The 26406-nt window shown below is 44.5% G+C and overlaps 1 protein-coding gene across 1 annotated transcript in view; it reads left to right on the forward strand.

Moving 5' to 3' along the window:
• LOC117353538 (betaine--homocysteine S-methyltransferase 1) overlaps positions 1-26406 on the forward strand; it is an 84745-nt gene that overhangs the window by 23507 nt on the left and 34832 nt on the right. The window contains exons 2-5 of the mRNA XM_033929568.1: positions 7728-7860; positions 15269-15387; positions 20619-20810; positions 20946-21093. Of these exons, the coding sequence (XP_033785459.1) occupies positions 7728-7860; positions 15269-15387; positions 20619-20810; positions 20946-21093 (592 nt within the window). The remainder of the gene's footprint in view (positions 1-7727; positions 7861-15268; positions 15388-20618; positions 20811-20945; positions 21094-26406) is intronic.

Genomic DNA, 26406 nt, shown 5'->3' on the forward strand with positions numbered 1-26406 from the left:
TGAATCGAAGATATCTGCAAGAGGCTGGATGAATCGGGATACGAGTGTAAGCCTCTGAGATCCAGAGAGCATAGCCAATCTCCCTGATCCATCAGGGAATATAATGTTGGTAAAGATAGCATCTGAAACTTCTCTTTATTTATTGAGGGCTCTGAGGTCCAGAATGGGTCGCAAATCCCCCATCTTTTGGAACTAGAAAATAACGGGAATAAAAGTCCATGTCCCGTTGGTTTAGAGGGACCTCCTGTAGAAAGATTTATGGTCCACTAATCAGTTACATAAACAAATACGTGCCTGTTAGTTTCTAGGGAAGATCATAATATCTCATCCAGGTTCAGCTTTCTTTGCCTACTTACATGACAAGACCCAGGCTAATGAGAAATACTTTTATTATGAAAATAGAAAAATTCACAAGCCAGCAGCAATATCTAATTATTGTTCACAAAATATCTGATTACAGATATGAAACTCAGTACATAATTATCACAACACTTTCTAGATAAATAAGTAAAACTAATTCTTACACACACTAAACAATTCCTTATAATTCCTGATTAGCAGCAATCTAACCCCAGCTGAAAGATAGATAAGTTCCTTATTCTCACCATACAGTTAGGCCTTGGCACAAAATCAGGTGAAATAGAAAACATCTCTCCTCAGCTTAGCAGATATAGAAATCCTTCTGTTACAGGAACAAGAGTTCGTCAGCCACTGGTACAGCTGTAATTTAGGTTGGCAGCAAAGGTTTCCTTGATGTGATGGAATCCAGATCTGTTTAAGGTCCGATTTTGCTTTCTTTCAGGCTGAGACACACGAGGTAACTTTTCAGGTCTTAATTATTATAAAAGATGTGTGGAGAACACCTGTGAGATGCGAGTTCACTTGCATACCGGCATAGACTAAATTATAATTAGCACCTTTTCACTTGGATCTTGTCAGATGACCTCTTGGGACCAATCCAGAAACAGAACTTAGATGAATAGCCTTTCTGTATAAAGTCTCGTACTATCTGAAACAGAGGCGCCTTCGTTAGATAAGACCAGCACAGGAGCAATAACTCCCCCAAGATTCATATGGGCAGATCACATAGGCGTAGCTGGATGTCCTTGACTAGAATACAGTTCTGATACATACCCAGAAACAGCAAAGATGTTTTCTTCTTTCTCTTCTTGCAGGTTCAGGCTGGAATGATTTCTTGCAAATAATGGTTCAAGCTTGATGTCAGAGGCCTAACCTTAAGGTGCAAATAAGGAAACACCCCTACACTCCTCAACAGCTCAAAGGTGAAGAGCTTGAGCTCCATGAAGAAGAAGAAGGGGAAGTTGCGACGAATTTGGAAGGACACTCTTGGAGGGGGATCTGGAGGCACCTGAAGAAAGTGAAGCGAGTATCCCTCTCGAATGTTGAGATCTGAGGTGATCATCTCCCACTGGTGATAAAAATGGTGAAGACTACCTCCGATGAGCAGAAGAGAATTTGGATGTAGGGAGGTTGGCATGCGACTGGGAATGTCAAAAAGACTGAGCTGGTTTAGTCGCAGCAGGAGTCTGTGCTTTCTGCTGTCGCTGCTGTTGTGGAGGCCTTTTAGGCAGAGGCCTGGAGAAAGCTGGCATCGTTTTTTTGAGGATAACGACGTGGTGGTTGCTTATATGGCCGAGCAGGAGGAGTCTTTTGGCCAAATCAAGGAAGCAAAGGAGTGCTCATGTTCAGAGAGGTGCTTTTGTAGCAGCTTCATTAGAATCATCAAAGAGTTCATTCCCCTGGCAAGGTAAGTTGGCTAGACAGTCTTGCAGATTGGGATCCATAACAACAATGCGGAGCCAGGCTAGACGTCTCATGGCTACAGCAAAGACAGACTCTAGAAGTAAGCTCAAAGGCATCATATGTAGCTTGCAGCGTGAAGAGTCGAAGTTGAGACAGTTCTGATATGTTTAAATTCAGGAAGACTCTGCTCCTCAAGAGCCGGGTAGAATTTAGGCATCAACTTGAGGAAATAGTTGAAAATAAGCAGGAAAAGTGTAGTTGTAACTAAGAATTATGTTAGCCATCATGGAATTCTGATATAACCTGCGGCCAAACTTGTCCATGGTGCAGCCCTCCCTGCCTGGAGTAACCGCAGCGTAGAGCTTAGATGGATGAGCTTTCTTTAGAGAAGATTCTACAACCAAAGACTGGTGGGATAATTGAGACTTCTTCTCAAAGCCTTTGCAAGGTACCATGCAATACCTGGATTCCAACTTGGATGGAATGGCTGTAATGGAATAAGGAGTTGCCATATTCCTGAAGAAAGTTTGCTTCAACACTGGAGTCATAGGGAGCCTCAAGGTCTCCTTGGGTGGATGAGGCAACTCCATGTCGGCCAAGTATTCAGGTGTATACTTAGAATCAGAATGAAGATCCAGTTGAAGAGCTTGTCCCGTGTCGAAGACAAATCTGACAAAAGAAGCAGACTTTGAGGTCGAGGCAACATCCAGAGAAGGCGTGCGAGACCGAGGAACAACGGAGTAAGACGGAGAAGCCTCTCTAGAATATTGAGACAAAGGTTCAGAGTCCAGGTGCACAGTAATTGAGGAAGCTGCACTACCTTCGTGAGGCGGAGTTAGTGAATGTTTGCCCCAAGGGATACAAATTAGAGATGGTCTGCCGAGAAAAAAAGCGAGGGGGAGGTTTGGCCATCCTAGTCAAAAACAACCTCGACATAAGTTCTAGACAAATACTCTACTCCCCACTTGGATCTTCTAGCCTGCCAACTATCCGACAATACACTCAAAGTACCTTGATCTGCATTCTCTGCTACATAATACCAGGAAAATGGATCGCCAAAAAACAAGTACTCGAAGACTTCATCTTCCAGAACTCATAACCTACTCCTTGGAGACATAAACCTCCACCTAGAAGACCACACCTCCAAACAAGTTGAAAACATACTATCATACCTCAAAGCACTAACCTACCAGATTCTTAACCCCCAACCCACACATGACAAAGGCAACCAACTAGATATCGCTGCATACATGACCCAACACCCTCATACACCTGAAATCCACATCTCAACTGGGGCCTGGCACCCTTCCCTCTAGTCAGACCATTATAAATACACATTCAACATCAACTGGGCTCAATGCAATAACAAACATCAACCCCACAAAACCCCCTTCAAACCTGCCAAAAAATCGAACCCACCACATTCTGGGACAAAGCAGACCTCACAATCGGTACCATAGATCCCAAATAATTCATATCCTAATGGCGAACCTTAAGTGAAACAATCCTGAATGAGCTAGCACCAGTAAAATCAAAATACAGAATCTGCAGACCGTCTGACAAATGGTTTGACACCGAACTCCAACTCAAAAAGCATTGCAGACAACTGGAAAGAGACTGGAAAAAAAAGAACCAAGAACATACTAAAATAGCATGGAGAAGCCTAATAAAACAATATAAGGTCAAACTCAAGGAAAAACCTGAAAAACTGTCCCACATATCTGATAACAAATGCCTCCCCCAAATTTAGAGCTAGCCTCATGCAATGGATACAAACCATGCTCATGGAGATCAATTCCCACAGGACCTAGGAGAGATCATAATCACCCCAATTAAAGATCATAAAGGCCCAATAGATATCTCCTCCAACTACAGACCCATCGCTTCAATATCAATCTACGTTAAACTATTAGGACTAATTGCTCAATACCTCACTAACTACCTGGAAGATCACAACCGACTTCGTCCCTCACAATCAGCGTTCAGATCCAACCATAGCACAGAGTCACTACTAGCAACCCTACTAGACACAGCCCGACAGCACCTTAGTAAAGGCAGAAGGATGCTGATAATTCAACCCTTATCTCTCTGCTGCATTCGACCTGGTTGACCACTCCATACTACTACAGATACTTGAAGCCATAGGGATCTCAAGCAGGGTATACAACTGGTTCCAAGGATTTCTTAAATCAAGAACTTAAGAGTAAAATCAAACTATCTTAAATCGGAACCATGGTGGAGTTCCACTGTCCACTGTCAGGGTCATTACTGTCACCTACACTCTGATTCAACCTCTTTATATCCTCCCTTGGGATCACTCTAGATAACCTAAATGTAACATCTTTCAGCTACGCAGACATCACCATACTCCTCCCCTTTGATTCTCCAGATCCAATCTCTACAGAAAAACTGAAAAAACCACTAGAAGCAGTGGAAAAATGGATGATAGACCACAAACTGAAACTAAACTCGGACAAAAAAAAATTTATTTTGCTCGAAAAGGCCAAAACCCCCTCCATTTCAGAATTAGAAATTAATGCCACCAAATACCCTATACAGTCCGATCTTAAACTCCTAGGAGTGATGATAGATAGATGCTGCACAATGCAGGTCCAAATTAACAAGACTACCCAGAAAGCATTTTTAACCATGAGAAATCTACGAAAAATAAGAATTCTTCAACATAGAGCAATATAGGCTCATACTCCAATCCCTAGTCCTAGGTCTAGTGGACTATTGCAACATCCTCTATCTACCATGCTCTGCATACATGATAAAAAACTACTACAGACTGTACAAAACACAGCTCTCGGATTGATCTTCTCACTAAGTAAATATGACCACATCACCACTGCCTACCTAGACTCACACTGGTTACCAATACAAGCATGAATTCAATTCATACTATACTGTATTATTCAAAGCTTTAAATGGCACTGCCCCCACGTACCTAAACAATCACCTAAATCAGAACCTTACTACTAGACAAAGAATAACTTGGACCCCATTTACTTACCCCACATTCAAAGGTACTCGGCACAAGAAGATGTTTGACAACCTACTAGCAATGCAGGCAGCGAAATTTGACCACTCTATCTCCAACTTGATGACAACGAGCGACTTCAAATCATTTCGAAAAGGAATCAAAACCCTGCTATTCAAAAAAACTTATCCAGATATCTGAACTCTTCCCCTTGTCCTTTCCCCTCACTTGTAAATCCCCCCTCAAAGTCTCACCCTCTGTTGTAATTTTTTTCTCTCCAAAGTATCAACCATGTATACAGCTCCCTAAATTGCAAATCTCCTGGAAATGTCAAGTTATCATCTTTGTAATCCTAATTCCTAAACTATAGTTTTCCTGGAAATGTCCAGTTAGTTTCTTTGTAATCCGCCTAGAACTGTAAGGTACGAACGTAATAGAAGTCACTAATGTAATGTAAACTCCTTGATGGTGAGGTCCCCGGGGTTCAAGGCACAGAGTGGGTTGAGGCAGGAGGAGAAGACTCCCTCGAAGGCGGTCTCGATGGAGGAGTCCTCGACCTCAATGGACTTTGAGGAGAAGCAGCCAGTGTACTAGCTTTTTGAGACTTATGCTTAGATTTTGTAGAAGTCTCGGTAGCTTTGGATAAATGAGGCATAGAAGGCGAAGGTTTCTGTGGCAGAGATGTCTCTTTATGAAGCTTTGAAGCTAGATGCTTCGGTCAAGGCTGAGGAGACATTGTCCGAGGAGTAGGTGAAGAGTCGCTGGATGAGAACCTGCGAGGCTTCCGAGGTTTGCCTCGAGGTGCTTCAACAGGAGTCCCAGACTGCTGCTCAGGCTGGCTCAAAGGAAGCAGGGTCGAGGACGGAAGGAGTTGAGCCACGACCGAGGAAATCTGAGTGGTCAGAATGGATTTCAACATGTCCTCGAACATAGGCACCAAGACAAAAGGATCAGGTCTCGAAGGTGCAGCAGTGCGCTCCAAGGAGGGTGACCTCGAGGATGAGTATTCCCGATGTTTGGAGGCACGCTTAGTTGGAGGTCTCGGAGGCTGGCAGGACTGTAGATATGGCCTGGGATGCCTGAGACTCTGGGGGCTTCTTAGAAATGGTACTTGAAGGAGAGACAGGAGACTTACCCGTCAGACTTCAGAGGAGGTGCCGGCGAGGCCTTCGATACCGAGGGTGTCGAGGTCAAGGCCTCAGTGGAGGCAGAAGCTGGTGTCGAGGTTGAGGCCGTCTCCGAAGCCGAGGTCAAGGCCTTCTCAGGTGGTTGGTCCATAGTGCCAAAAAGTTGAAGAAAATTGGCACAGTGTCGATGAAAGGTCTGAGGTTGAAGGGTAGCACAGCGCAGACAAGCATCGGGGCAATGTTTAGGACCCAGACAAACCATACACAGACTATGGGGATCGGTGATGGAAATGATCTTGTTGCACTGAACCCGGTAAGAGGCCAGGACATAGGAAAAAAAAGTCCGACGTACTGAACGAGGTGAGCGGCCAGGCCTAGGCCCAAAGGCCACTGACCTGAATGAAAAAAGAAAAAAATCAAATTATTTTTTTTAAAAGAAGAATGGAAAACACGAGCACAGCGACTTAAATATAAAATAATAAAGCTGCGTTGAGAGAAGGCAACGAAGGCTGCAGAGCTGAAAAGAGGACTTCTCGACTCCGTGGAAAACAGACAAGCACCCTAACTTGGGCGGGAAGGCACTCGTGCATGCGCAGTGCAGCACTCGGAAGCTCTTTCAAAGATCTTCAAGTAAGTCTGCTTTCGAGGCTGTCCGCTGCGGGGCTCCGTCGGTGACAATCGCCCACTGTTGAGAATATGCTGCCTGCTTGTCCTGGGATAAATTTTAGTTTTCAATAACTAGGAACAAGCAGGTTCCCTGAAATCTGACAGAGCTTGCCTATCCTTCACTACTGAAAACGTGATAGTGAAACGGCACCCCCCTCCAAACTGGCAGGACTGAAGGTGGAGGACTCCCACTCGGGTTAGAGAGAACAATGGCTATTAGGTTAGCCAATTCCATCAGTAATCCATGTGTCTCTAGCTTCTGGATTGCTTCGTCCACTGGGATTTTGATGAAGAGGGACGGCTGGATAAGTTGCAGCTGTACTCACTCGAGGAACGCAGAGAGAGGGGTGACATGATCGAGACATTTAAGTATCTCACAGGCCGCATCGAGGTGGAAGAAGATATCATCTTTTTCAAGGGTCCCGCAGCAACAAGGGGGCATCTGTGGAAAATCAGGGCGGGAAACTGCACGGGGACACCAGGAAATTCTTTTTCACTGAAAGTCTTTTTCGCTGGAATAGTCTTCTACCAGGTTATTGAGGCCAGCAGCGTGCCTGATTTTAAGGCCAAATGGGATAGACACGTGGGATCTATTCACAGAGAAAGGTGGAGAGGGTCATTGGGGTGGGCAGACTAGATGGGCCGTGGCCCTTATCTGCTGTCTATTTCTATGGATGTTTGTAACATAGTGAGTGGGATTAATTACCTGTCTGTGATCCTAAAAAGCTAGTAGAATCTTGTTAGTGAGAATTATCAGCCATGATTGGTTAAATTCCATGAGTATTGTTAATCGGTTGTCATTCAAACTTTGAACTTAATTTTTATTTCCTTAGATAATATTTTCTTCCTTTGTTCTCGAAATATGGTGGGTGAAAGTTTGGTGATTCCTTGTATATATTGATATTTCCTGTAGCCTAGTGGTTAGTAAATCAGCCTAGTAATCTGAGTTCAATTCCCACTGCAGCTCCTTGTGACTCAGGGCAATCCACCTAACCCTTCAATGCCCCAGTTACAAAAGTAAGTACAGTACCGTAGTTGTAAATAATATGTAAATTGCTTTGATTGTAATGACAGGTAGTATATATCAAGTGCCATCCCCTTTTCCCTTTCATAGTTTCTTTGAATGCTAGTTTAAAATTATTATGAAAAAGAAAAAAATCTAGAAACTGATTCTCTCATGCATGCAGGGTATTCTGGAACGCCTGAATGCTGGTGAAACTGTAATTGGAGATGGAGGTTTTGTCTTTGCCTTGGAAAAACGGGGATATGTCAAAGCTGGGCCCTGGACCCCAGAAGCTACAGTAGAACACCCTGAAGCAGGTAGGAGTGTAAAATGTCTTAATTTGCATTGCTAAATATAACTTACTGTATTTTTCGCTCCATAAGACGCACCCAAGACTTAGAGGAAGAAAACAAGAAAAACATTTTGAACCAAATTCTCCCTGCCAGGCTCTGTACCCTGTCCCCCCTCTGGTGGTCTAGTGCAGTGTTCTTCAACCTTTTTTACGCCTATGGACCAGCAGAAATAAAAATTATTTTGTGGATCGGCATCAGTCTGCAGACTGGCGGTTGAAGAACACTGGGCTAAATCGTGGACCAGACCCTGCCCCCATAGTCCTAATTGTAGCACTATTTTTTCCATTCATTTTTCATATATATACACACAATATAATCTTATTAACAATGTATCGATCGCACCGCAGACTGGCAGTCAAAGAACACAGTTTTGGGCCTGATGCACATGCCGGTCCTGTGGACCGGCAGGAAATTTCTGTGGACCGGCACCGATCCATGGACTGGTGGTTGAACACTGGTCTAGTCGGGGACAGGGCAGGCATAGTGGCCTAGCAACTGGCAGGCCTAGTGACAGGCAGGCAGGGCCCCCACCTGGAGGCAGGCAGGGTCCCCCCCTTACCTTAACTCCGGCAGTCCAGCGCTGTAGGGCAGGAGCTTTCAGCTTCCCTCCGGCTTTCTCCCCAGCAGCAGAGTCAGAGCAGCAAGAAGGCAGGATCGAGTTTTTCGCTTCTGCCTTGTCCTGTGCCGCTCCGTGAATGGTGGTCCAGCGCTGTAGGGTATGAGCTTTCAGCCTCCTGCTCTTCTCTCCTGCTTTCTCCTGAGCAGCACCAACAGAGCAACAAGGAGGTACGGGTGAGTTTTTGCTTCCTGCCTTGTCCTCCGCCGCTCTGAATAGCTGCCCCAGTTCTCGCAGGAGAAAAGGGCAGGAGGCTGAAAGCGCCTGCCCTACAACGCTGGACTGCCATTCACAGCAGCACCACGGAACAAGGCAGGAAGCGCAAAACTCGCTCCTGCCTTCTTGACACTCTGCCACTGGGGAGAAAGCCGGAGGGAAGGGCAGGAGGATGAAAGCTCCTACCCTACAGCGCTGGACTGCCAGACTGCTGGAGGAATTAAGGTAAGGGGGTTGGGGGGGGGTTAGTTAGTATTCGCTCCGTAAGACGCAACCTTATAGAGCTAAAAATATAGTAAGTTATTACACACAGGATTACTAAAATAAGTTACAATCTTAAGGCTTGAAGAGAAACTGTTCAGTTCAGCGAGCACTTCAGCCCTTTAGGACAGGAGACCTTAAGCTACAGGCTATGCTGCTGTATACTAGTTACCCTCTTTCCAACCACAAAAGTTGTGAAAAGTGTCTCTGCAACCCCTCTCATGGGAAATATTCCCATTTCCTCCTTCATTCCTCTCCCCACGCCACCTCCAGTAAAAAACATAAAAGGCCCTGACTCAAATGTGCCACTGGCTCAAACTGCACATGTCTATATTAACATTGTAACTTGAAGTAAATTAGTGTATTGGTGGTCACTGCAAAATTACCTATGTACTGATCTAGGTGGAGATTTTAAACCAATGTCTGATATACTTAGGGATCAATTTTCAGAGGTCTGTGCCTCTAACTTTAGGCACAGAGGGCCAGATTCTCTAATGGACACCTTTGTTAGCAGGCGTCTAAAAAGCAGCCGCCGATCATGTGTCCCATCATGCGATTACACAATCACACCTCCAACAAAGGTAGGCACCTGACATATAGGCCAGTGCTTACCTTTGATATGAATCGCACCTCAATAATAATAATTTTATTTCTTATATACCGCCAAAGCCATAGTAGTTCGAGGCGGTTTACAATGAAGGGCTGGACAATCGGCGAAATTGGTACAATGGTACAAACAGAGAAAATAGATGGCAGAGAAAAATGGTACAAACGGAGAAAAATAGAACAATCAGCGAACAGTGGTACAATCGGCGAAGAATGGTACAATCAGCGAGGATAGGTACAATCAGGGTAATAAATGGTACAGGGAAGGTCAAGACAATCTGCGTGAAGGACATGGTGAGAAAGAAGGGGCCAGGGTATGGCATAGGGGTTTAGGGTGTGAATCGGGTGAAAATATTAGTTTTTAGTAGTTTCCTGAAGTTTAAGTAGGATGAAGTGCGTGAGATGATGTGGGCCAGCCAGTCATTGAGCTGACCTGCTTGGAAGGCAAAGAGTTCTATTTAGATATCTTTTGTAACAGCAGGCTTTTAGGGTAGGATAGCTAAACAGGTGGGTTCTACATGTGAGTTTGGATGGGTGGTCTAGGATGAAATGGGATATCAAGTAAAGGGGGGCCAAGCCAAGGATGGATTTGTAACAGAAACAGGCGAACTTGAATTTCACTCTTGCTTCCAGGGGTAGCCAATGAAGTTTGTGGTAGTAGGGAGTTAAAGTGTTCCCATTTTTTTTAGTCCGAAGATCAGTCGATTGCTGTGTTTTGGATGATTCGCAGTCTTTGTATGGTTTTTTTTTAAAGATTCCAGGTAGATAATGTTGCAGTAGTCGAGTAGACTTAAGATGGAGGATTGCACTAGTAGGCGGAATGAGGGAGTGTCTAAGTATTTTCTGATGGATCTTAGCTTCCATAAGGTGGCAAAGCCTTTTTTGACCAGAAGGTCGGTGTGAGCTTCGAAGGTAAGGTTGCGGTCGAGAGTCACTCCAAGGATTTTTAAGGAGTTTGTAATGGGAAAGACTTGGCCATTCAGGGAGATTGAGGTGTCTTTGATTTTGTCGTTTGGATTTGCCAGGAAGAATTTGGTTTTATCTGAGTTGAGTTTCAGTTTGAAGTCGGTCATCCATAGTTCGATTTGTGTTAGGATTGAAGCTAGGTGATTATTTATCTCGGGGGTTATGTTGGATAGAGGGAAGACTAAGGTGATGTCATCGGCATAGATGTAGAATTTGATCTTCAGGTTTAGCAGTAGATTACCTAGAGCGACCAGGTAGATGTTGAACAGCATGGGGGACAGGGGGGAGTCCTGTGGGACTCCGCAGGTGTTGGCCTAGCTGGCGGAATGGGAGTTGTCACTGTAAACTTGGTAGGAGCGTTGACCTAGGAAACCCTGGAACCATTTTAACACGTTGCCTGAGAGACCGATAGACTCCAAATAGTCCAGGAGAATGGCATGATCGACCAAGTCAAAGGCGCTACTAAGATCAAATTGCAGGACTAGTGCACTTGTGCCTTGGCTGAACAGGTTGTGAAGGTAGTCTACTAGAGAAGTGATAACTGTTTCAGTGCTGTGTCCAGAGTGGAAACCTGACTGGTTGTCGTTTAGAATGTTGAATTTGTCCAGGTATGTTGTTAAATCTTGGTTGACCAGACCTTCCATCAACTTTGTAAAGAAGGGTATATTCACAATGGGTCTGTAGTTGGATATATGGGAGATGGGATCTTTGGGGTTTTTGACGATTGGAGTGATGAGAATTTGGCCTAGGTCCACAGGGAATGAGCCTGATTGTAGTTGGGAGGAGATCCAGGTATACAATTTGGTTTTGAAGGAGATCGGGGCACGGGGCAACTTTCATTACATTTGGTGGACAGCTATCTAGTTTGCAGTGGGAATTGGCATATTTTGAGTAGAATTTGCAGAATTGTTGTCAGGTGGGGGTGGTGAAGTTGTTCCAGTATAAATCAGCCCTGGTTTCGTCGTCGTGGGACTGACTGTCCAGATAGTTCAGATGGTTGTTGGAGGTAGTAGGTAGGGTGGATCTGAGATTGGAGATTTTGTTATTGAAGAACGCGGCCAGGTCGTTGGCCGGTGGGGGGTGAGTGAGGAAGGGCCGGTAAGAGATTGAGTATCGTAGAGGTGGTTGACTATTTTGAATAGGTTTTTGATATCGGGGTTAGGGGATCTGATTTTTTGGGCATAGAAGTTAGTGCGTTTGGTGGTTATCAGATGTTTGTAATCTTTTAGTTTTGTTCTCCAGTTGGATCTGTCTTTGTTGTCATTGTTGGTATGGGGTCAAACAAATGGCTATATCTCCACAAATATTCCACAGGCGAAACTAAAACTTTACCAAAGTTCGTTTGATACATGTGGGACTTTGTGCATAAAGTTTTATCAAAATCCGTGATGGTCATGCAGGGAGCCCTTGATCACTTGACATGGAATAACCCAAAACCCCCCTACTCCGTGGCTCTCTTAAGCAACTCGTCAGCAGCGGTGATCAAGACAAGCTGCCGACATCGAGGCCTTCCCTCTACGAGTCCCGCCTTGTGGAAAAAGGAAGTTGAAACAAGCAGGACTCGCAGAGGGTAGGCCCCGACGTCAGAAGCTTGTGTCAATCGCTGCTGCTGAGTTGCAGAAGAGAGCTGCGGAGCAGGGGGTGTGGCCGGAAGCATGTAGAAGAGAGAGGGCTGCTGGAAGAGGTAGAAGTTCCGGACTATGACACCAACCCGGGCCAGGATGATTTCTTTTTCAGGCTGTTGCTGCTGCCGCCGCCATGCCACCACGCCCCCCCCCCTGAAATGACAAAAACAGCCTAATGCCCGGCGTCTTGGACGTCGGGGAGAGGAAGGCTGATAGGCCCGGTAGATCGGGACGGGAACACGAGTCTATCACAGAGCCCGGGATGGGCTCTGCGATCGACTCACGTTGCCTTCCTGAGCTACCGGTCGATCGTGATCGACGCGTTGGGCACCCCTGCACTAGATGTAAGTTACTTAGATTTCAGCAAAGCCTTTGACACAGTTCCTCATAGGAGGCTCTTAAACTCCACGGGCTGAAATTAGGGCCCAAAGTTGTGAACTGGATTAGGTGCTGGTTGACAAGACAAACGCCAGATGGTAGTGGTTAATGGAATTCGCTCAGAGGAGGGAAAGATGACTAGTGGAGTGCTGGGACCGATTTCTGTTTGACATTGAAAGGTTAAAAGGTAAGGTTATCCTTTTTGCAGACGATACCAAGATTTGTAACAGTGGACATCCTGGAGGGAGTGGAAAACATGAAAAAGGATCTGCAAAAGTTAGAAGAGTGGTCTTAATGTCTGGCAACTAAAATTCAATGCAAAGAAGTGCAGAGTGATGCATTTGGGGGTAGAAATCTGAGGGAACCGTATGTGCTGGAAGGTGATAGGTTGATAAGCACCGACAGAGAGAGAGGAACCTTGGGGTGATTGTGTCTAAAGGCATCTAAACAGTGTGATAAGGCAGTGGCTGTAGCCAGAAGAATGCTAGGCTGTATAGAAAGAGGAATAACCAGCAGAAGGGAGGTGTTGATGCCCCTTTATAAGTTGTTGGTGAAGCTGCACTTGGAGTATTATGTTAAGTTTGAGGCCGTATCTGGTGAAGGATATAAAAAGACTTGAAGCGGTGCAGAGGAAGGCAACAAAAATGGTAAGGGGTTTGAACCAAAAGTATGAAAAGTGATGGAAGACATAAATATGTATACTCTGGAGGAGAAGAGGGGACAGGGGCGATGATAGATGTTTAAATATGTGAAAGCTATTAATATAGAACAAAATTTCTTTGAAAATGGTAAAACCTAAAGGGCATAATTTGAGGTTGCAAGGAGGAAGACTCGGGAGCAATGTTAGGAAATTTTTTTCACGGAGAGGATGGTGGATGCCTGGAATGCCTTCCTGAGGGAAGTGGTGGAGAGAAACTGATGGAATTCAAGTGTGGGATAAACATAGAGGATCTCTAATTAGAAAATGAAGAATGTAAACTAAAGAGCTAAGGATGATACTGGACAGACTTGCATGGTCTGTGTCCATATGTGATTTGGTGTAGGATTGAGCTGGGAGGGCATCAATGGGAACTCCACTAACTTGGAACATGAGGATGTTACTGGCCAGACTTTATGGTAGATATCTTGCAAACAGGATGGTTGGATAGGCTGGAGTGAATTTGGGGCTAGATTCACTAAGCAAACCAATCGTGTACCGATTGGTTTACAACCCCAACCCGATTCACTAACCTTCTGGCCACACCGATCCGATCCACGCATGCAAATCTAGCAAGACAGCGATTCACCAACATTTTTCAGGTACACCGACTGGACTGGCCGAGCCAAAACCAAGTGTCTGGTAAGGACCAGTTGCTCACGTCCCTGCTGACTCTCTTGCTCCATGCTGCCCTGAATTCCAAACTGATATGAACGAAAACCTCTACAATACAGCTCTTGCACAGCTGACAGTAGAATTTGCTGCAAATGGAAAATGAAGGAACTTTAAAAAAACACCTCTTCTTCGAGGTTCCCCCTGCTCTCTGCCGCCCCAACTCTGGTCTCAACCACCCCGATGTTCTCTGCTGCCTGAGTGCTAAACCAGAGGCAGCACAAAAATGATTTTCAAATCCTTTGGAGCAGACTGGCTCTGGGGAAAAAAAGAAATGCAGTATTGAACGGTTTGTTGTGTTTTCCACTCTGGCCACGGAAGACCTCGCCTCCTCTTACCCTGACTCTCCTGCTCTCTGCCGCCCTTCCCCACAGTGCAAGCCTGTGGTTTTAAAGCGGGGCTGCACTGCGGGGAAGGGTGGCAGAGAGCAGGAGAATTGGGGCAAGAGCAGGCAAGGTCTTCTGCGGACAGGCAGCTGCTCTAGCTTCAAATGCAAATGTTTCTGAGGTGATGCATAGCAATCCCGCATTGTGAAGAGGACTCAGGTAAAAGTAAAAAAAAAAAAAAAAGCCTAGACTCAGATGGGCATGCACAGATCATCTACAGATGGTCTGCGCAGATCACACAACAGCGATCCATGCAGGCAGATGGGGGTGATCCTCCAATCGCCCCCCCCCCATCTGCATATTTGTTTTTACTGAATTTGTCAGACTCACCTGGATCGGGCCCGGATTGGGCCCGATCGAGCAGGTTAGTGAATCTAGCCCTTGGACAGCAACTTCAGCATCTTCAGCATTTAGAATCTAGGACAATATCAGGTGGACTTTACAATATATGACCCAGAAATATCGAAGAAAAGTTAATTTAATCAATTATTTTTAATAGGTATAACTAATGGGCAGACTGGATGGACTTTTCAGGTCTTTATTTGCCGTCATTTACTATGTTACGCTACTGATTCTAGTAGATGCTGGGTCAGAGTTGGAAGCATGGGGAAATTACTGGATCAAAACTACAATTTAAAACAATATCATAAGCTGTTAGTTTGGATAAGGAAACTCCAATGTAAGACTTGGCATTCTGATTCTAGAAGTTGATTCAGAATTATTTTTGAGATCTGAAGCAGACAAGTACCCAACAGTTCTATAAGCTGCTATCCATGTTAAGAATGTATTAAACATTTTAAAATTTGTACAGATCTTGCCTAGAACAGAATAACTTAGCCAGAAGCTTTTAAAATATGCTAAAGCCACCTCATGAGTTACAAAATATTTTGATTTGAGTTCATATCTGCTATTAAGTGGAGTCCTGTTACATACAATTTTTACTTTACAGTTCGGCAGCTTCATCGAGAGTTCCTTAGAGCTGGATCAAATGTTATGCAGACATTCACCTTTTATGCCAGTGATGACAAGCTAGAGAACCGTGGGAATTATGTAGCTGAGAAATTCTCTGTAAGTAAATGTGATCTGTATGTTTTTACCTACTACAGTATCGCAGGCTATGTGCCTGTCATGTGGCTCAAAGTGAATATACCTACAGAGCAATGATGGTTGAGCTAAAAAGGAGAGGCAGATGACTGGGGTTGGTCAGCTCCACTGGTTGGGGAGTGAACATAATTAAAACTCAAATGCCAATGAACATGGGGAGGTTATGTTGGACAGTAGCCTTACAAATTTTAGTGGCATTTTAGATACCTACATTTGGGAACTGGAACACTTACGGTATGTTAAGTACTGGTTTATAAGAATTGGAGGAAGTTAAGGCCTAAGTAGTGACGGCATTAAATCTGGGTTTTTTTGGGGTTTTTTTTCCCTCTTGGTTGTTGCATTTAAGTACTGGATAATGTAGACTTAATGCAAAAGCACATAGAGACTAATATATCAAACTGATTTTAAGTAGGCTGAAGATGCTGGTCATCTTAAATCACCCATCGCTACCCTACCATCAGTATTCAGTGGTACTAAGCCAGGCAGTGCTGCTGAATATTGTCTGGCCAAAAAAAAGTGGGCTGGTCAGTCAGTGCTAGGGAGGAACCAGGCCTTGTGTAGTGCTGACAATTAGAGAATGACACGGGGGAAAAAATCTGTCCCCTTCACCGCCCCATCCCTGCCGTTTTCTTCACTGCCCTGTCCCCGCCGTCTCATTCACTCCCCATCCCCATCCCCGCAGCATCCACCCTTCCCTCTCGCCACCTCACCGCCCTTCAGCGGCCTGAGAATCTCCCTCCCTCCCCCTTACCTTTGCGGCGCATTAGTAAAGAATTGAAAACTGTAAAACTGAGAAACAGTAGAAATATACACAAACTCACATTTTATCAATTGACAATAATATTGCACTCTTGAGAGAGTGTGCACTATTTGGAATGAGAGTGCCCTTGCACATGTGCACCCTCTTTGCAAGAGAGAGAGTGCACTTCACTTTTCTCCCATTCAGTGGTATACATGCATTGGTTGCCATCTGGGGGTGCATGGAGCAGTTGCGGGACTGTAATGTAATGTAATTTATTTCTTATATACCGCTACATCCGTTAGGTTCTAAGCGGTTTACAAAATATACATTAAGATTAGAAATAGGAAAGGTACTTGAAAAATTCCCTTACTGTCCCGAAGGCTCACAATCTAACTAAAGTACCTGGAGGGTAATAGAGAAGTGAAAAGTAGAGTTAGAGGAAAAATAAAAATAAAATAAACATTTTAACAAGACAGCATTGATCTAAATACTTTGGGAGGTAGAAGAGAGGAGAGAAAGGAATAGAAGCAGAAGGGGGAGACGTTGAACTGTAGTCTAGTGGGTGCACTTGTCGACTCTGCCTGTCCCCTGCCCTGGAACAGGAAGTTAACAGAGGGGGTAGGATCAGCAGAGTTGACAGCTATACACGCCAAACTGTGGCACCACTTACTAGCTGCACCCAGGGTGAACCGCTTCCACTGCCCCACTCTCGGAACATCGCTGCTCCCATTATGGAAAAAATAGTCAAAATTGAATAAATTGAACATTCCTGTAAATGACATGGGAAACACAAAACAAAAGTTTCCTGGCTGCTGATTCCTATAAAATATAGGAAAGAAACTTGTACTGTTCTTAAGCATGGTTTCAGGAATAATACAGGGGCAGGAGGCAACAGACAACAGATGCTATAAGGAACACATTATCCCCTCCCTCCCTCTTACCTCCACAGTGCCTTCGTAAAAAAAAAAAAAACTACTGAAGTCGGCGAAGCCTGCCTGCCTGCAATCACGTGTGTGTGGGCGGAAGCTTCTCCTCTGACGCAACCGGAAGTTGCATCTGAGGAGAAGCTTCCACCCAAACACACGCGACTGCAGGCAGGCAGGCTTTGCCGGCTTAAGTAGTTTGTTTTTTGTTTGTTTTTTTACTAAGGCGCTGTGAAGGTAAGGGGGAGGGAGGTGACGCGCGCCTTCCATCTCTTAACTGCGGGGACAAGGCCATTCACCGCTCCATGGGGCGGTGGATGGCCTTGTCCCCCATGTCTGCAGTGAGTTCTCCTACATCACATAAATACCAAGAACTACATATGTTTCTTCTATAACATTTTAGGTCCTGGAGAGAAGACATGGAATACTGCTCAATTAAGGTCTCTACTCCAGTTAGACCCAGCTATTAGGGCTCCCTTCTTCCTCTTAATCACACCAGGTCTGAATTCAAAATGGTTTAAATGGCTAGGAAATGTTCTTGCCTGTTTAAATCACCTGGCCAAGGTTTAACTGGGCAATTTCAGCTGCATTTATCCAGGTAGTGCCATTAAAAATACCTGATTAGTGACCAAACAAAATCTGGTTACTTTGGGGGTATTCCAGGAGTGGAGTTGGCATTTTTAACCAGTTTAAGTTAACCACATAAATAGAATCTCATGAAGGCAGTCCTGGCTTTATATGGTTCTTTATAGCAACTGTTTCCTTTAAGCCAGTGGTTCCCAACCCTGTCCTGGGGTACCACCAGCCAATCAGGTTTTCAGGATATCCCTAATGAATATGCATAAGAGTTTGCATATAGTGGAAGTGATAGGTAGAGAATGACACGGGGACAAATTTTTCCCCGTCCCTGCAGGAACTCAATTTCCCCATTCTGTCCCTGTGATTTTTGTCGCTGTCCCTACCCCATTCCTGTAAGCTCTGCCTTAACTGCACAGGCCTTGAACACTTATGATTTTCAAGTGTTTGAGGCTTGTGCAGATGAGGATGGAGCTTACAGGGCAGGATAAGAACTCTGATATGGGATGTGAAAATGATTTTCTGTGGGGACAGAGAAATTTGTCCCAGTGTCATTCTCTAGTGACAGGTATGAAAATCTCCTCCTTTAATGCATATTCCTTAACAGCAGCAAACGAATCCAGAGACTAAGGGGATAGCACACATCTACCAGCAGGTGAAAATAAACTGATTAACAGGTGGTCCTATTGGCTGCCACGCCTCCTGTATCTTCAATGTGCTATCTCCAGCAGGCAGACTGTCACTATCAACTAGCTCCTGAATTCTGGCTGTGACTGGAAAATTAATTTTCTTCTGTTGAAATTTTCTGTTGCTAAGGAAGGAAAAATGTTCTTACCTGTTGTCTTTCCTTTAGACGCAGCAGATGAATCCAGAGCACCACCCTTTCTGGATATTGTCTGTTGGTTTATCTTTTGCAAGTTTTTTGTTATAGTTGGTATTTGTATTAAGTATTATTAACTTTGAAATTTGTTATGAGAGAAGTTTTTTACATACTAAGCATATTACTGATTCCTGATGCTTGGGCAAGAAGCAATACTGAAGATGCAGGAGGTGTGCTAGCCAATAGGACCACCTGTTAAATCAGTTTCTCTATCTCCACCTGCTGGTAGATGTGTGCTATCCCACTAGTCTCTGGATTTATCTGCTGTGTCTAAAGGAAAGAAAATAAGTTAAGAACATAATTTTTCCTTCATTAGTATTGATCAAATAAGAAAGTTTTTTCAAATGTTTTGAAAATAAGAATTACCAATTTATTTCAAAAAGCGTGGGGACCTATTCCATAGGTGGCCTACTATAGATATTGACCTGGTGGTTTTCCAGCATTGTGAATTAGGTTATTAAAAGAATTTACTGAGTTGAATGTAGAGTTCTTATTGAAGAATACAGAAGTACAAATGAACTAAGATATATTCTGGTGCCAGACCATAAAGAATTTTATGAACAAATGAAAGCCTTGGTTCTGGCTTTTACAAGGAGCCAGTGCTCCCTTTTCATCTTATACACTACTAGCTCTTTAAGCCCGTTACATTAACGGGTGCTAGAGACGCTTCCTTCCTTCCCCTTCCCCTTGCACAGTCTCCCTCGTGATCAGGACGGGGTGGAGGGGGCTGCCGTCCGGGGCCGGCAGAGAGGAGCTAGGCGGCTGGAGTAGTAGCAGCAGTCGCTGCCGATCGCAGCCTCCGGCCTACCTGGATTTCCTTTTTTATCTGCATCGGGAAGGTGGAGAGCGGCCTGCGAGGTTAGCTACAGCGGCTGGCGAACCTCAGCAGGCCGCTTTGAAGAGCAGCGGGAGGGAGGAGTCTCTGGAACATGCGCCTCCAGCTAGTGCAGGCGCCATGAGGTGTGACACAGAAGCACACCTCACGCCACCAGGAATCACGATTTTTGAATGGAAAGATCTTAATACCCAATATAGTTTGCAAGTTTTATGTTTCCAGGCGGATTTCTTGGGACACCAAGCCGCAAAATGGTATAAATTAATATATGGATTTCTAAATAAAAAAAAGAAAACTGGACTTAGGGATATTTGGAGCATTGAGATTGGACAGACAATTTCTGCATATCAATGGCCAAGATTCAGGTCCTGGAGATTAAGATTAACAAAGTCAGCATCTGAGTCAAACATGGATATTTTTATTACATAGAGTGTTATGGACCCCGACGCGCTTGCAAAAAATAGATAATACTAGATCTAATAGATGCTGGCATTGTAAAATAGAAGTAGGGACATTAGATCATTTAATTTTTTTTTGTCCTTGCATAAAAGCCTTTTGGAATTTAATTTGGCCCCAAATTAACATATTACTAGAAAATCATATTGGTCTCTCATATGATACCATATTATTTGGTACTGCAATGAGAACACAAAGTCCAATATCAGCAAACAATAACAAATTGCTTTTAATATTGACAGGAGTTGCCATGCAGCAAATCACACAAAATTGGAAGGATTATACCAAGCTAAATTATACATTCTGGTGGAACTCGGTGTGTCACATTTACAAAATGGAGAAAATATTGGCATTACAACAAGGAAATATAAAAAATTTTAAGAAAATATGGGATCCATTGACAAAATATTCTAAAGATCAGATATCTTAACACATTGATAATAATAATATAGGGTTAGGGAGGGAAATATAGAAATTAATATGAGAAAAAATGAAAAAACAAATAACAGGGGAAAGGGATTCAATATATATGATATGATATTGTACATACAACTATAATTATTATAAACTAAATATTATGCTATTCATTTATTGTAAGAATGAAAATTTTATAAATAATTAAAAAAAAAAAAGAAAAGCGCATGCGCGCTTAGCCTTTTATTATTATGGATTTTGAACAGCTGTTATTACCCTGCTTTTGGGCAGAATAAGGTTCTTAAGAACTACAAGAGTCAACTATTACAGTCAGCAAAGTAAGTCTTGCCATATCTCGTGACTTTTCAGGGTCAAGCGGTGAATGAAGCTGCCTGTGACATTGCAAGAGAAGTGGCAGATGAAGGGGATGCATTGGTGGCTGGAGGAGTTAGCCAAACTCCATCATACCTAAGCTGCAAGAGTGAAGCATATGTGAAAGAAATTTTCAAGAAGCAGCTGGTTGTTTTTGAGAAAAAGAAAGTGGACTTCTTGATTGCAGAGGTAAGAATTCTGCTGAGTTTTGTTAACGGCATTATTAATGGAGGATTTTAAAACCTGCTCCATAATCTGAACATTAATAGAACATTCTGTAAAGAGGGATGTTTTTTAAGCTGGAACTTGTTTCTTGTCTTTCAGTATTTTGAACATATAGAGGAAGCTACATGGGCTGTTGAAGTGCTGAAGGGATCTGGCAAACCAGTTGCTGCTACAATGTGTATAGGTCCTGAGGGAGATTTAAATGGTATACCAGCTGGAAAGTGTGCGGTACAACTTGTAAAAGCTGGTAAGTAGCTTGTAAAAAGACTTCTAGGTGTGCCATTCTGTATGGACGAGTACTATCCCCATGCTCACAAGCTGTGCAGAAGAAATTCACTCCAAGTTTTGAATCCCTCTCCTTCACTAGAGGGCTGTGCTGCCCCCTTCAGTTTTTCCTTCATGCGAGCTGGAAGGAGTCTTCTCTGATCTGCTCGGTATATTTCTTTATTTTTTTCGGTCTTTTGCTGCTGCTTTCACAGATTTTCAATAACTTTCGGTGTTCAGAGTGCCCCTTATCAAGGGTTCAACTCTGTGGTCTGCAGCTGATGGGTAAATTGTCTGTGGTACCTATTGGCCAGCCTGCAGAAGCTTTTTGGGAGCTCTGGGTCCATTCCCCTGGTAGCATTGCTTGCTTATTGTGTCACAGGGGCTCTAGTGCAGGCTGTCAGGTGTCCGGAGGGGGCTCAGCAGTATCCTGCAAGGTAGGGGCTATGTTTTTGCCTCCCTCTTGTGTCTGCAGGGGGTTTGAGGCAGTCGCACACCAGTCTGACTGGCAGCCTGAAGATTCAGTGACGAAATGGGTTGGGAATTGGCTTGGAGGTAGGCTTCAGAGGGTAGTGGTGAACGGCACCCCCTCCGAAATGACAGAGGTAATCAGTGGAATGCCGCAGGGCTCAGTCCTGGGCCCGATCCTATTCAACATCTTTATAAGAGACTTGGCAGAAGGGCTGCGAGGTAAAATAACATTATTTGCTGATGACACCAAACTAAGCAATGTAGTGGGCAAAAGCACAACAGACATAAATTCAATGTCCGACAACATGATGCACGACACTACTCCTACTGGAGCGCTGGTCTAGGTCCTGGCAACTCAGCTTCAATGCCAAAAAATGCAAAGTCATGCACCTGGGCAGCCAAAATCCATGCAAGACTTGCAATGGCGAGATCCTAACAAGAACTGAAGCAGAACGAGACTTAGAGGGTGATCGTCAGTGAGAACTTTAAGACTGCCAAGTGGAGCAAGCTTCATCCAAGGCAAGGCAAATCATAGGTTGCATACGCAGGAGTTTCGTCAGCCGTAAGCCTGAAGTCATTATGCCATTGTATAGATCCATGGTGAGGCCCCACCTGGAATACTGTGTGCAATTCTGGAGGCCGCATTACCGTAAGGATGTGCTGAGACTGGAGTCGGTCCAGAGAATGGCCACCCGGATGGTCTCGGGACTCAAGGATCTCCTGTACGAGGAACGGCTGGATAAGTTGCAGCTGTACTCACTCGAGGAAAGCAGAGTGACATGATCGAGACATTCAAGTATCTTACGGGCCGCATCGAGGTGGAAGAAGATATCTTCTTTTTCAAGGGTCCCGCGGCAACAAGGGGGCATCCGTGGAAAATCAGGGGCGGGAAACTGCACAGGGACACCAGGAAATTCTTTTTCACTGAAAGGGTGGTTGATCGCTGGAATAGTCTTCCACTTCAGGTTATTGAGGCCAGCAGCGTGCCTGATTTTAAGGCCAAATGGGATACACGTGGGATCTATTCACAGAGAAAGGTAGGAGAGGGTCATTGGGGTGGGCAGACTAGATGGGCCGTGGCCCTTATCTGCCATCTATTTCTATGTTTCTATGGAGTGGTCTGTTTGAGGCAGTGATTTCATTACCCACATCCACCTTTTGGAGCTGAGGTAGGCTGCAGCACAGATCAGTGAGTAAGACTGTTACAATCTATGAGAAAAATCTATGAGAAAAATCATGGGGGAGAGATGGTATTTTAAACCTTTTTTAGGTGTCTGCTCCTTCCCTTATGTTTCACTACCTCCAAAATCTTAAATTTGCTGGTGTGTACACTGTATGGTTTTGACTTGTAGAGGTTTGAGAGGGGCACTTCATATGCAACCTCTTGTGTTTTCCTTTCCCTTTGTGGAATCTTCCCATCGTTTTGCAGGGCCTTAGCAGGATCCCATTCAAACCACTGAAGGATGCTTCTCTTTAACGATCAAGACTAGAAACATAGAAACATAGAAGGTGACGGCAGATAAGGGCCAAGGCCCATCAAGTCTGCCCACATCAATGACCCTCCCCTACCTCTCTTTGCGAAGAGATCCCACCTTTCGATCCCATTTAGCCTTAAAATCAGGCACACTGCTGGCCTCAATCACCTGCATCGGAAGACCATTCCATCGATCCACCACCCTCTCGGTGAAGAAGTATTTCCTGGTGTCGCCATGTAATGTCCCTCCCCTGATTTTCCATGGATGCCCTCGTGTTGACGTGGGTTCCTTGAAGAAGAAGATATCCTCTCCCACCTCGATACGGCGCGTGAGGTACTTGAATGTCTCGATCATGTCCCCCCTCTCCCTGCGTTCCTCAAGGGAGTAGAGCTGCAGTTTATTCAGCCGTTCCTCATACGGGAGATCCCTGAGCCCCGTGACCATCCGTGTGGCCATTCACTGGACCGACTCTAGTCTCAGCACATCTTTGCGGTAATGTGGTCTCCAGAATTGTACACAGTATTCCAGATGGGGTCTCACCATGGACCTATATAATGGCATTATGACTTCGGGCTTACGGCTAACGAAACTCCTTCGTAAGACTGTCTTTCTAATCACCATAGTCTCAGCACAGAGTATATCAGAGCTTCGGACTCTTTCTCTGTATTACGGACACAGAGGAGGAGTTCTCTGTATTATACCTTTTTTACCAAAGGTGGTATCAACCTTCCCTGTCAACTGGGAGGTTTGTTTGCCTGCATTTCCTTCCACAGATTGAGTGCAAGGTACAGATCTTATGCCAGTTGGATGTCTGGAGAGTCTTGCTCCACTATTTGGAGAGGACTAATGCTTTCAGGCTGTCTGATCGCCTTTTTTATTCTGACTGATATGCCTCGTCATGGTCAGTCAGTGTCCAAGTCCTCAATCACTCAATGGATTCAAATGGCCATTGCGCATGGCAGGCAGCCACTGATTTTGCTTACAGCCCACTCGACTGGAAGTGTGGCTGCATTGCGAGTGGAGTCTCATGCGATTCATCTTGATGAAATTTGCATGGCAGCTCCTTGGTTGTCTTTTCATACTTTTACCCGAGTGGATGTAGAGACTCTTCTGATGCTGTTTTTGGGACCTCAATGTTGAAGGCAGGTTCTTTTCTCTCTAGCTGTTATCATTGCTTTGGTACATCACTTAGCATAAGGAATCCGGAAGGGATGTAACAGAATGGAAGATTAGGTTTGTACCTTTGATAATAATCTTTCTGTTAGTATTTATAGGATTCCATAAACCCGCCCTCTCTGTATGCACTCTGCTTTTTTTTTCTGCCTCGATTGTTCTCCTTGCGGGCTTAGCAATCTTTCCAGCCAGTTGATGGATCCTGTGAGCAGTGTTCCCCTTCTGTGAGTATGCTTTACTGAAGATTGTCTCATGTGGGTGCTTGTTGCATGCAGCAGGTTAGCTACATTGTTCCTCATTGTTTGGCTGGATTGCCTTTGTATTTTACTTGTTTCGTGTTTTGCAGAGCAGACCTGGTCAGAATTTGTTTGTGTTGGGGATCTTCTCCCATACCCCCTTGTCACGGATTTGTTCAGATATGTTGCTTAAACTTGGATATGTTTTTAGCTCAGTTTAAGGGAGCGGAGCATATGCTCAGGAAAGTGTTGAATTTCTGCAACTCACGGATTGTGGGTTGGGATTGAACACCTAGCATATAGAATCCTATAGGGACTAACAGAAGATTATCAAAGGTAGAAACCTAATCTTCCGTTAATTTTAGCCTCCTGTCCACCCCCCATCCACAGAAGCGAATATTCTAATATTGTGTACTATGTGTTTTCCTTTATTTATGCATTAACACTACTACTGATAAACATTTAGTGCAAATTTAATTCAGATAACACTGCAGTCCTCTTGTGTTAGCCTCAAGAAAGAGAAGATGTGTCCTGGGTGCAGTACCGAAAGTCATTTCTGCAGCCAAAGGAACATATGCTCTCCTTCTCTCCTGCAGGGAGAACAAGAAGATGGGTCAGCCAAGCTTCTGCAATCATTTCAAGGCTTCAATTTAATTGAAACCAAGCCTGAAATCGTAGGTTATTTAACTGAATTACCATATCTGTAGAGTTTTGGCAAGGAGCAAGCCCACAAATTCAACATACATGTTTTTTATTCAAGGGTTTAGTAATTCTGTGTGAACCAGAAATGAGCTTCAAATTTCTATCCTAACATCAGACTTTCAGTAGCAGCAGGCTCCTGCATCAAGTTAAAACAGTACAGCAGGAGGAAGTGACATTAACCAAGATGGTCGGTTGAGTGCAGAGCTCTACATACTCGGGCCTTAATTCAGCTTTTTCACCATCGCTTATAATTTGCATACAAAACAAGTGTATGTGACAAGACCTGGTTATGGCATTCAGTTTTTGGAGATTTTATGGCTACGTCTACCTGCAAAATGTTGAAAGACCTTGCTTTTGTAGCAAGTGATGTGGGTCCATCCAAGATGGTGGCTCCCGGCGCAACCCATGCGTCCCCCCCCTAGTCTTGACGACTGCCACGGTGCTGGCACATATACCCCATCTGCCTCTAGTGAGCTGATGACCGAGATAAAAGATCTCCTACATGAAATTCGAGCTGACGTTAAATCGGTGAGCTGGTGACTCTCACTGTGGATCTCCTGGGTGAAATAGTAGATCTAGGGCACTGCATGTGGGAGACGGAGCAGTGCATGGAAGAAAAGCAGGTGCAATTCCAGGACTTGCATGCACGTATTAAGATTTTCAGGAGCATCAAACATATGTATTAGATAAGCTGGAAGATTTGGAGAATCGGGGCCGGCGCTCGAAACTTCAGGTGTGTGGGGTCCCTGAACAGGCTGAATACATGACTGCGAGAGAGTGGTCCAGCAAGTAGCCAGCATGCTCCTCTCTTCGGATATAACATCTGTTTCTCCAGATGCGATTGGCATAGAAAGGGCACATCGGTCCCTTACAGCACCCTGTGGCAGTCGGCCGTGGGATATAATTGCTTGTTGTTCTGACTTTACAACTAAGGAAGCGGTCATGCGGGCAGCCAGAGCGCAACCCAATCTTAAATGGGATACCTTTTGAAATTGTACCAGAATCTGGTCTCAGTGATGCTGCGTTGTAGAGCTGACTTGAAACCTGTGCTGCTCTACCTCCAGGACCACAATGTGAAATATCGCTGATGGCACCCATTGCCTTGATATTCTACCTAGAGGGAGGCAGTCCAACTTTTTCCTGCAGAGAATTTTCAGCAGAGAGCAGCTCCAGCTCATGGGCCGGATGAGTCATCCACCTCATGGCCTCCCCAGCCTTTCTGGCAAAGAATGGGGCAAG

The sequence above is a fragment of the Geotrypetes seraphini genome, chromosome 1 (assembly GCF_902459505.1).
Source record: "Geotrypetes seraphini chromosome 1, aGeoSer1.1, whole genome shotgun sequence".
NCBI classification, from domain to species: Eukaryota; Metazoa; Chordata; class Amphibia; order Gymnophiona; family Dermophiidae; genus Geotrypetes; species Geotrypetes seraphini.